The 12,748-nt window shown below is 41.8% G+C and overlaps 1 protein-coding gene across 1 annotated transcript in view; it reads right to left on the bottom strand.

The window, feature by feature from the left end:
• nek7 (NIMA-related kinase 7) overlaps nucleotides 1-12,748 on the bottom strand; it is a 63,675-nt gene that overhangs the window by 21,505 nt on the left and 29,422 nt on the right. Inside the window, exons 4-7 of the mRNA XM_033622536.2 lie at nucleotides 12,561-12,623; nucleotides 8,698-8,808; nucleotides 3,723-3,831; nucleotides 1,849-1,956 (exon numbers count right to left, since the gene is read on the bottom strand). Of these exons, the coding sequence (XP_033478427.2) occupies nucleotides 1,849-1,956; nucleotides 3,723-3,831; nucleotides 8,698-8,808; nucleotides 12,561-12,623 (391 nt within the window). The remainder of the gene's footprint in view (nucleotides 1-1,848; nucleotides 1,957-3,722; nucleotides 3,832-8,697; nucleotides 8,809-12,560; nucleotides 12,624-12,748) is intronic.

Here is a 12,748-nt window from a genome sequence, read left to right as displayed (position 1 = left end):
CATCTCCACTGCATTTTACTATGTAATAATGTACTTTTAGCTACTTATGTATATTGCTTGTAAAATCAACAGATCAATTTTAACAATATTAAAACAAAATACAGACATCTGATTTAAGATCCAAATTTATTTACAGGAAATGACAAGCAATGTCTGGTTGCTTCTGTGTTTGTGCTGTTGGCAAAGGAGTTTAACCACAACAGAACTTCTGGTAGGGATTTGTTAGATCTATCAGAAGGTTTAGGTTTTCTCCTAAAACATGGCCATTACATTATTCTTGCAAGACACCAGATGATTTTTATGTTCTCTTCTGTTTATCTTGGGTTGGGAAACATTTTTTTTGCTACAACTCATAGAGTAATGAGTGATTGAAGAGAACATATAAATATATTTTGCTTGTGTGGTGGCATTTTTCACCGATGCTGTAATTAAAGGAGCACTTCACCTTCAAAATAGTAAGGTTTTTGTTCAAATGCATGCATTACTTAAGTACTGAGCATACAACTGGCTAAATGAGACTTAAATTATACTGCACAGGTTGTGAGAGTTTGTAAATAAATGTTTTGATATAGTTTTGCTGCTGTCAAACGTGGCCCCCTTGTAGTGCAATATCAGGAACTTTCTTTGTTTTTGGATTCTTCGTTCAGTGTAGAGGCATGTGAGAAAAACAGCTTTCTTCACATATTCAATGTAACCCAGGGTGAGTGAGTGATTAATAAATAAATGGTCACTCTATGGGTGAAGAGTTCCTTTAAAAGACAATCTACAAGATGCCCTGTCCTCATTTCTCAAAACATGCTGGTGGTTTACAATTGCGCCTTAAACAATGTCTTAATTTAATGTCTCAACAGCAAAACACTGTGAAATCACTTCTACACAAAAAAATAACGCATTATTCTGATATCACAGATTTAATTATTTCTTAAAAGGTTCATTTTAAATATTTTTAGATCATAACAACACATCTGTCATAACTTGTCTCTGTCTTGAATTTGCAGCATTACACACTGTGATGCTAAGCAACAAAAAGGTGCAGGAGCGGGCACACTTTAAAAATAGGGCACAGTGATGAGGGCTGGTAGGAGTAGGCTGTTAACAAATTGTTAATAGGTACGCTTGTGTTTTAAACACTAGGACACCTTTGAACTGAGGTAGATGTGTGTCTCTGTGTGTATTTGTGTTAAACTCTGCGTCTCTTGTAAAGTGAGGCAAGCTAAAGGTTTGGTAAATGAGTGGCACAAACATCTCTTCCTTTGGAAATCAATAATCACTCAAATGATGTTTCACACTCTTCTTGAGGTTACAGGCTTGACTCCTAATGATTTACAGTAAAAGCCCCACAGTCATTAAACACCCTATGGGTTAAAGAATACATTTAAACATGTGGTGCCATCTGTTTGTCAGTTGCACAGTCTCAGGTTTAGCACACTTCACTTTTTTTTACATCTTAAAACAAGTCTTAATTATTGTGGCAAGAGTAAAGGCTACAATTCTCACTTTGTTGAACAAAAAAAAAAGAATGTTATATGATTTTATTTCCTCCAGCTGACAAACACACCCATCAATGCCAACAGTGACTCTGATTGTAAAGTTGGCTGGCTTGTTTTATGGCATACATTCACAATCGGAGCTGTGTGTCGAAGGCCTCTGCCGGGTCTTCATCTGTGTTAGGTTTAAAGGTCAAGGCAACAGGAAGTGGCTAAGTGGCCTATGAAGGGGCGGGGCACAGACGCGGCCAGGCTGCATGAATACATGACACATGGCTCTGGGCTCACCATGCCTAATGAAACACATCCAACATGAAGAGCGTGTGTAAATCCACAATATGTATAGACTGTTGCAAATTACCTAGTGAGTGAGCGGCGGTTGTTTTGGAGCTGAAGAATCGTCCCAGTCCCAAGTCTCCTAGTTTCACTACTCCTGTAGCTGTGATGAAAACATTGGCTGGTTTGATATCTGGGGAGGAGAGGAGAGTGATTGGTTGCAAACAAAAATCAAAACAACTGTTTGAATCCCTAATATTACGTTATTGAAAATCTGAGAGGCAACAATGCCCACAGTATGCAACAATGCCCACAGTATGAAGATATGATCATAAACAAAGTCCATGTCTACTGTGATGGAGACACACTTTGTCCTTGTCCAGAAACTGTATTACATGCTTAAAGTGTAGTATTGAAAATGCTCATTTCAGTTAATGTGGGCATTAGCAAACCATTTCTGTTGCTTTTTCTAAAGTAATGTTAATGTGACCAGCATCAGTCTTTGAAATTTACTGCTCTAATATAAATGTAAGCAGCTTTTGAATAGGCGGTCTCTGTTAAGTGGTCATTAAAGCCCAGAGCTCAGGGTTCATTGATGTCCCTGTGCCCTAATCAGAGTCAGCCCAACGGAAGTGCACCACCTGTAGGTGTGTGTGTGTGTGTGTGTGTGTGTGTGTGTGTGTGTGTGTATGTGTAGGACTTGATTTGACTGGGCCCTACTGAAAGCATGTGGGCCCATAAACACTGTGTTCTCTGGTCTATGTGTTGTTTAACACCTACACTTCAGCCCTCAGTCATATGCGGCAGTGTCAATCACACTGAAGTAAATTCACCATCTTTATCTACTTTTAGTTTCAGGACTAAACAGGATCGTACTTTAAGTATTGTAACTTTTAGTCTGTTAACTAGAAAACGTACAGGACAGCCGCAGTACACAGAAACTTTTTAAGATTATCTTCCGACTTCCAGACATGCATTGGTTTCACTTCAATTTAGTATGCTATTAAAAATTAACTTGCAGAAACTTGTCTGAGACGGATAATCCATCACAGCAAACAACACCATTTTTTGTCAAAGTTTTGCTCCTGTTGTTTGGTACAGCAGCTGCAAGTAAATACTGTTTTGATAACTCTCCCTGTCTTTGGTACACAGGGGACCACATCTCACTTTGGTTGAGGGTCATGAGTCTTCTTTTGAGGCCAAGCGTCCACTAAACAACGAGAGCAGTCTCAGATGAGTTGCAGAAAGGCTCTTGTCGCTCCCCTTGTCGAGACAGGGACAATACACACCTCGTCTGGTGTGTCTCAAACATCATAAAACATGCATCATTTGCATTGGTGGGATAGGACAGTGTGCCAGTCCGTATCAAGCATGCCTCTCACATCTGTGAGCTACTCTGACATCACAACAGAACTTAACTAGGTTAACATAAAATGTTTTGTGACAAAACTGCGCCCAACGTTGATGACTGCAATGGGGTCCAGCTTTTTCATGTAGTCTATATGGTCTCTCTGCACATACAATTCCGCACCAAATGAAACAAAAAGAAAGAAGCTAGACAAGTGAACGTTTTTAAATGCATTTTCAAGGGCTAATATAAGCGTCAATTGGTCATATGCTTTGGAAGATTACTCGCATAATGAATCATATCTCTGTGATTTGCTCAAACTTCATTTTCTATGAAAGGTAACCACTGTTTTTATGTGACAGGATTTCTTGTTAATATGTCACAACATTATTAGGAGGTGAGAAAAGAAATGAGAGTTACGACAGCTACAGTTATTGCTATTATAAGTCTTTCCAACTAGCGTATACTTTTTCAAAATATTCATGGTGGCTCAATTTACAAGCACAAACTTGTCCAGATGTACTTGTTAATGCAAAGAAGAAATTGCCTTATTTGTTCATTGTAGGTGTGTGGATGTATGCTTATGTAAAGTGTGTGTGTATCAGTGCTACCTCTGTGCATGACTCTCCGGGAGTGCATGTGTTCGAGCGCACTGCAGAGCTGGACGAAGTACTTCCACACCGTTCTCTCTGGGATAAGCCTCCTCTGCTTCTTAAAGTGCTGTAAAATAAAAGTACACACACACACAAACACACCAAATCAGAAAATCAAAGCAACATTAGCATACCTGAAAAAAAATGAACAAATACAATGTTTTAATAGGACCGGGAAAAGGTCTTGTGTAGCACGGAATACAGTTTTGAGATTGCAGAAAAGTGTGTCTGTGTGTGTTTATACAGCATCCATCCCCAGCCTCAGTCCCCGACTCTGACTCCACTGCTAATGGAACCCAGACCACTCTCCTCTCAGTCTGTCCCTCACCTAACCGAGCTCCATCTCATTTTCTCTATGGCCTTCAATAGAAAGCACATGCATTCTCAGGAACAGAGAGAAGAAATCTGTGGTACCTTCCAAAACTCTCCCATCTGGCACACAGCTCTGATGTTAGGTAAAGCTTTCAGTGGCACAGTGGCTCCAGTTGTTTTTGGTTTATTTATTCATTTCCGAGGGCTGAGCGAGTCGTTATGGATCATCAAGAGAGGGGTCCGTATCCAGACGAGCCACAATGATGACAGAGCTCCAACTTAGACATTATGGCTTATTGATCGACAGTGACAACAATCAACAAGTGAGGAAAGGGACTCCTCCTCAAACAGCAGTGGGTAAGACGAAGAAGACGTAAAAAGTCTGGCTACCGGCAGGACTTTATGGGGTGTCCTCATGGTTCTATTGGCAATAAAGGAAAGCCTGGAATTTAACCAGCCTGGATTGGGGTCCTGTTCATGACAATTAAGATTTAAGCATTTAGCAGAGACTACTACGTTGAGAAACTTTCACAAAGACCAACAGTACAATAACAATATTCCCATGGCATCAATAGGGAATTAACTAGATACATCAGACCTTAAAACGTAAAAAGTAAGTAAAAAGTAAAGAATGAACATCCCTGACAATTGCCTTGACACAATATGCATGTTTATACTGTATGTACATACAATTTGCATACTATGTATATGTTCATATTTATGCGCCTGTGGCAGAAACGGCTCACAATCTATCGGATCTGCTTATCTGAGCTGCTGCTCATGCATCATCTACAAACTCTGCAAAAGGATGATAACATATGCTGCAAACAGGAAAGCTGCATTATCAAAGAGGAACCGTGGTTACGAGCATGCTCTCAACACAATAACTGAAACACATTGCATGAGATATTTGCTAAGCAACACTGCAAACTGCAACGCCAAACATGATTATCAGCTGAATCAGAACTTCCGACGAACTCAAGAAGACATTACCTGCTTCAACAAATCTACTACAGGGAAACTTTTGTGTGTTGCGTCAGATTGTTTCGTCCATCGTTTATCTGCGTGTGTGTGTGTCTATATGGATGTATTTTCAAGAATCATGGAGATACAACTACTGTTGCTACAACTGCGTGTGATTGCGAGGAATCTACTTTTCCAACCAATCCAGTGCCTCTTTAGTGTTTTCTGTTGATGAGGCTACAATATCTATGACGCTACATTAGGTAGGTGTATGTCTAGTAGGAAGTAAGCATGGAATGATGTGAAATTTCATATCAAAATTATCCTGGCCAAAATAATTGCGATTCCCAACATTATCCCAATAATCATCATAATATCCTTTAGTGTCTTACAATGGAGCTAAAACATACAGGAAGCACTTTACCTTACATTTAGTTGAGAAACATATATTTTATTGCATCACAGATAGGACACATCCTTTTTTGGTGAGGATCATTTTTAGTGAAAAACAAAGAATCTTAAAACGCCAAATTGTTGAAACTTGAAATGGAATCAGTATGAAGTATGACAATGCGTTATTAACATCTTATCCGAGTTTTTGATGGTGTGTATGGGTCCTCTTTTTTTGCATAGTCTCTTTTATTGCTGGTAGAATCATACATTGTCCAATCACTGTTATCAACTTTAATAATGGAATAACCTGTTGTCTCTAGTGTGGTCAGGGGGTCAAGGAGGAAAGAGGACAGGACTGTTAAAAATCCCTACTCCATGGCCCTTATAAACAATGAGAAAGAAAGCAAGAAATACAGAAAAAGAGAAAAGAATAAGACAGAGGCAGAGATGAATGGGGGGATAGCAAATAGTGAAACAATAAGGAAGGAAAGCGAAGGTTGTAGGTGATGGTAAGAGATACAGAAAATGAAGGAAGGTATGAGAGGAAGAGAGGGATAGAGGAAGATAGATGGAGAGAGGGAGGGATAGACCTTGGCCTACATCCAAACAAAGCCTTAGTGAGAAGCCATTCTTCTCTTGCCCTCCTATTTCCATATCAGAGGACTGTTTGATGTCAATGGGGGAGCACATAGACACCCACCAACACCACCACCCTCCTCTCCACGCCTTTAACAGCAAACACTGCACATGCAATATTCTGTAAGTGCATGCAAATCAAGGACCATTTGATTTCATTTGAATTCTGAGATGGTCAGAGAGAGAGTCATAGAGAATGAGGGAGGGAGAGGAAAAAGGAGGAGAGAGCAGCGTGTAGGACGAGGAATCAAAAAGAATAAAAAATGTTAAATTCATGCATCGGGGGGGTTCTGTTTTACATATGGCACACTGTTCGAATGTGTTTACTTCACATTACGGCCCAAGGAGGAGGGGGGCTAATCCGTGGCACGCACCTCTGGACTGCCACTGTTACATTAGAAAAACAAATCATTTACAACTGTGAAGGAGACAAATGGTGAGGAGGAGAGGCGTGTACTTGTGTGTATGACTGCATGTTGTCAGCAACCGTAAGGAGATGACACAGTCTGAATGCTCCCAGCATCCTCGGTAGCTTAGCTAAGATAGCAGTGATGCTCAGCGGTTTGTTATCTTACTTCTTCAGGCTGCCATGATACGTCTTTGTAAAGTGCATCCCTGAACATTGAGAGTGTTTCTATAGTTGTGTCGCACATTCTTTGCTTCGACAGTATATATATATATATATATATATATATATATATATATATATATATATATATATATATATATATATATATATATATATGTACGTATTCAGTGTGTGTAAGTATTGGATATATATCACTGGTGTAAGTGTGTGTGCTGAGCCTGCCATGTTCACTCTCTTGTACCGCTAATCCTCGCCTCTCCTAATTTGCTGTGTTGAACTGTGCGGATGTGGAGCTGCTGAGTATGACTCCAAACAGCTTGTCGAGCCGTGCCGATACAACGCTGCGGCATCATTTATGCATGGGAGAAGACCAGGCTTTTTACATGCACACCACTAATTTGCTATCCTGGCAGGTTTTTATAATAACTGGGGGTTTGGTCTAACTCAAAGACGAATAACAGGGTGAGCCTGGGATGTAATCGCTTCCACTTTTGAACAGCCCTGTTCCTTCTGCTCCAATTTCAACAACAACACCGCCCCACAGAAAACCTTGTTGATCTAGGTTTAAGACATGGTCAACTTGACACATCCATGCGGCTCATAGCCACAGATTATGTACTTAATTCTAATATACATTTGCTTATATTTGGACTCAATGTTGATTTTACTGGTTAGAGCCACTGAAATTATTACATCTCCTTTCTGAAGGAGATCTAGCCAAGATATAAAGCTGGGCAGACATTTTTCTAATAACATCTGGCCAGTACTGAGGCAAAAATAACAATGTACATTAGAAGGAGACACAATTAAAACCTAATATTTCCCAAAGTCCTTTGAATATTACCACTAATGACAGCTTTTGTGGCAAGTACCTCACCTCAAGATTTAATCTGTAAAAGATATGAGGACAACATGTGATTAAAGCCAGATAAGTTATGCTCAGTATTTGTTCACATACCCCCTACACTCAACACATGCTGGAACTTTATGACCATTAATCATTGCTTGATTCTTAACAACTTCCCTTCCACAGTTTACATACACAGCTGGGATTAAAGGGTGTGAGGCATGAGGCTTTATATTAGTTGGTTTTTGGTTTCAGTATGGAATGGATGATTCAGATTGACTCAGTGTCCAGGTAGTCAAAATCCCGTAACAACCACAAACCACAGACCTCCTGCCATCATTCCTTCAGTTACTGAAAGGCCACGTCAGCAGTGTGTTGCTTCCATGCTAGCACTCCTTTGGACACCAAATGTGTGATATGGTGTTCATCTGGTTAGACTGATTGTTTTGTCAGATTGTAGATATACCTAAATTCCCCCTTGGAATACAAAAACACTGGATTTTTAGTTTATCAGAAGCCCCTTTCCCACTGCACAAAAAACCCCATCAACACCCGCTAACATCTGGCTTTGTATTTAATGGGAAAGGTTACAATCTGCACTCATTCCCCAGAACAAATGGCGGGTATTTATCAGCTCCAGCTCCGATCAGATGGAGCCGCTTGCAGTTTGCAGTGTCCCGCCGCCACAAGATACCGTCCATCTCCATCTGAGCAGCACTCGAACATCATTCAGAACTTCCGCACCGAGTTTGAGAGAGAAACTTTACAAGTCAGAAATAAAAAAAGACATTTTCACTGGCTTCCATGCTGCTTTCTTCTGTTTTCTAACCTGTTTTCCAGCCTGTCCCTGACATCGAAGTGACACACCGGTAAAAACAACATAACAAACAGAAAGGCATACTAGTCTGCTACAGAGCTGTGTACGCTGCTCCAGTGTGCTGGCAGTGGGAAAGGAGTTTATAGCCTTTTTTTAACAGGTTTTCCTGTGTATAAAAAAAAACCTGCATACACATGCTAATTTTAGTGGAAAGGTGGTATGATAAACCAAGATGGTTGAGTCTGTGTCCTTTAAGGCTCCTTTGGTTGAATGTTACTTGATGTATTTCATGACCACGAGCAAATCAATTGCACTTCCAGCAGTCCGGGCAAGAGTGTTACAGCTAGTGGGTCTGCTGTTGTGGCCAGTTCCTTACCTTGATCATACGTGAAAGGTCCCCTGCATCCGCTAGCTCCAGGACTATGTTCAGCTCATTGTCCTCAATAAAAGAAGCATGGTACTTTATCACGTTGGGGTGGTTCAATTGCTGTAGGAGGACAAAACAAAAAAAACATGTCATGGAGAAGGAAAGAAAAAGCAAGCAGACGACATGTTGGTGACACTTCCATGGTCACTCTACCAAATCCAGCAATGAGAATCTTTCTTTTTTAGAAGCCACAGACAGTAGCATCTTCTTGCAAACTTCTTACACAATTGATATCAAAACAACTTTATGGGTTGATAAATAACAGAGGTTCATGTCACGAGTGGTGCAATCCACTGTACTTTCACCACTAATTAAAACAAAACAGCTGAATCCTTATTTGGGATCCACATTTGGTAAGTGTGGACCTAATGAGACGGTTTTGTCCTCCAGTGTGACAAAGCTGGGTGACATGTCACAACAACCCCTCTGTCTGTGATGACAACAACCCATGTGTGACACACACACACACACACACACACACACACACACACACACACGCCTGACAGGCTGACATGGCTGGCAGTCAGAAAAACAAGCATCCCAGGCTCATCTCTGGCTGAGATTCCTTCCTGTTGGTCGGTCAATAAGGCAGGAACAGCATTCCCTGTAGTAAACAAAAAGTCTCTATCCATCCAGAGCAAGAAGAGAAAAAGGGGGAGGGAGGCGCAATGAAGGGAAAGAAACAAATGACACAGTGACACAGACAAGCAAAAGAATGATGGAGACAGGGCAGGGTGAAGGGGTAGGGAAAGAGAACAAAGGTGAGGAAAAAAAAAAGCGCAGGAGAGGGATAAGGTGAGCAGAGTTAGAGGAAGCGGGGGGGGGGGGGGGGGAAGACGGTGATATGTGGATATGTGGAGAGCTGAAGACATGGAGCTGTGTGGCGTGGCAATGTCGAGGAGGGGGGCTGGGGGGCGTGATGTGAGCAGACGGAGCAGTGTGACACGTGTCCTCCACTCGGCTCCGCTCTGCTTTCTCTGCTGTGATTAAAGAAATGTTCATGCTCCGGATGATGCCGAGAAGAGGGGAAAGGAGAGCACAGTACAGTACACTACGCAACACTACACTCTCCACTCCATCTCTGCATCCCTCCACAATACCCTCTCTCTCTCCCCCTTCCTTGTGTCTCCATCTTTCCTTCTTCCCTCCCTTGTCCTCTCTTGCCAGATGTATTTTTGGCTCAGAGTGGCAGTTCTGCACGGCTCCACACTGTAGCACAGCCAGGGAGTGATGACAAGCCCACCCCAACCCACTCCTCTTCCACGACTTGAACCTCGGGCGGAGGATGCAGAGAAATAAAGAGATATGTTCACATGCAGATGTTTATGTAAATGATGGATGCAATACAACAACCATTCATTGGGAAATATCACAGAGTCTTGCATGATTATGTAATTACACATGCTCGCTGAGACCCACCAGCGTGTGTAATTACTTAATCATGCAAGACTCTATGTGATATATTTGGTGAGCTGGTGATGTGTTTCAAAGAAGAACAAGATACTGACTAATGCAATCTGATGCTACAAAATTAATCATGATAATTAGGTTACAGTGTATTTATAAATGGAATTACATGCTCACAGAGAAGCAGCTGGTAGAAATATGAACAGCAGTATTAAAAGGTACATTAATAATACATTCTAGTGTGTTTCAGCTGAGAAGGATGAGGTAAAGGCAGCTCTGAATGTCCATCACCAGCAAGATTTAATGCCTTGTGTTAAACAACGTGTTGATATTTTTCAACTCACTGAGCAAGAAAATTAGTAGATATGCAATTCTGGGTTGTTTGTCCATTAGAAGAGAAACGTAATATGTACCAAAATTGCAAAAGAAATGTATTGCTCATAGAGAGGCCTAAAGATTAAAGTGAATTTATAGTGTGTGCATCAGGTTGAATGAAGCTGGTTGCTGCCAGTTCTTTGTTTTGTCAGTAAACCTCGGATATAATCTAATCAGATGCAGAGCCCAGACATGCACGCACACGCACCAAACATTTCTACAGAAACACAAAACACAGAGACACAAACACACAGACATCATCACAACGTTTCACTGCTGATTAGGGCAGTTCATTAGTCTTCAGAATATAATCCAGGCTTGGTAGTAGCCCACGAGCGAGAGGAATTCACAGCTGTGGGATTTCAAGAATGGTGAAACAAGCGGATTGGCAGCAAGCAGGCTATTTCTGCAACCAAAATTCCTATCTGCAAGGATTTAGACAAAAGGACTGAGTGAGAAGTGAGATTCTTGAGTTGAGATCATCATGCCACAACGGGAAAATACAGATGAATGGGCAGACATAAACACAGACAGACAAACAAACAAATAGGCAGACTGTTGAAAGGCCATGACTGCGTGTGTGTGTGTGCGCACGTGCATGTGTGTGATCACGCGCCAGTATGTGTGTCATTCCAGTCGGTCCATGCCAGTGTGCCTCTCATTATTCTGATTTGGCTGTGTCTCCTGTTGGCCTGTCTAGTGGGGGATAAGGCAGAAGGACTGTCTCTCTCTCACACTCAGCCCTTTATTATCAGGCTGGCTGGGCAGCGCAGGGCCGGGCATAACTTCCATGTTCACTAGCAATCAGCTTACAGGATGAAAAGAGGGAACAAAAAGCTCTGATGGGGAAAGATGAGCAAGGAGAGGGAAAGGAGGAGGGATGGATGGAACGACACAGCAACTAGGTGAATAAGGTATAGACAGAAGAGGTGGGAACAAGCAGAAGGGAAAGGAGGAAGAGGATCCATATAATGAGAGAGAAATAAAGTTAATGTGGGAAATGCATAAAGTAGATGGGAAACATAGTCACCTGGCAGAGTGTGACATTTAACCCTGCCCTGACCCCTCTTAGGAGGTCGGAGATACAGATCCAGGCGAACCCCGCTGTCTCGTGCCGTCAAGTCAATGATCTGCTACTCAGATTACAGCCCTCTACAGAGTCTCGCCTGCATCTGAGTATTGTTGTCTTTGATTGGCCCAAAGAGCCCCAGGAGCTTTACTGATGTGTTTGAGTGGTACAAACTAATTGGTTTTGTTTTCTTCCCCTGATGTGTGTGTGCAAGCGCACGTACATGCACAAACTGCCTGTAGTTCACATGCATGCGCACAAATGCCTCATATATGGAGGGAAACGCTACCAGGAATGCATGAATGCACACAATCAAACCACAAACACACACAACTTTGACACACATCTAGGATCTTGCAGACGAGGAGATATTGAAGCTGTCATTAGTTTGTTCATTAGTATTTGAGAGCAACCCAGCTGACACATGTACAAGGTAGTGTGATAAATGAAACCACTTTGTTGGAGAAAAAAAAAAAAGGTAAAGCAAGATCAGGAAAGGGAGGAGGTAAAACATCAAGAGACACATGAGGGAGACTGCTAAATTTCCATGCTGATGCACTGTTGCCCGGCTCTAAACATTACAAAAAGATAAAAAACAATAGTTTTGGCATTTAAAAAAAGAGTCAATGTGAGCCTGGAGGGATGTTATACTGGTGCACCCCTGCACACACACATTCACACTCAAGCTTGGAGACATGTGGAGACATTAATACACATGTACTGTACAGCCATACACACATACTCATTCACATTCTCACTTGTGTGCACAAACACCCCTCTACATTCACAGCCATGCAAGGAAGCTTGCGCACACCGATGCATGTGCCCACACATCAGCACACAAATCCAAGCCGTCTGGTGCAGATCAATTGTTTTCCTGTGGTGGAAGGTCTCAGCTGAGGCACCTTAAGAGAACAGAGCGCTGCGCATGACGCCGTCTCCCTCCTCACTGGTTCTTTACCTTAAGGAGATCTATCTCTTTGATGCAATCTTGCCGAGCTTTGGCATCCATCAAGTCGAATATCTATCAAGAGATCAAAAGGGGAGAGAGAGAGAGAGCGAGAGAGAGAGAGAGAGAGAGAGATGGAGAGAGAGAGAGAGAGAGAGGACAGAGAGGGGTGTTATGACATATTCAAGAAATGTTAAGAT

Source organism: Epinephelus lanceolatus, chromosome 6, assembly GCF_041903045.1.
Source record: "Epinephelus lanceolatus isolate andai-2023 chromosome 6, ASM4190304v1, whole genome shotgun sequence".
Lineage (NCBI taxonomy): Eukaryota > Metazoa > Chordata > Actinopteri > Perciformes > Serranidae > Epinephelus > Epinephelus lanceolatus.
The sequence above is the reverse complement of the archived record's forward strand: the minus strand, read 5'-3'. Positions and strand labels throughout refer to the sequence as shown.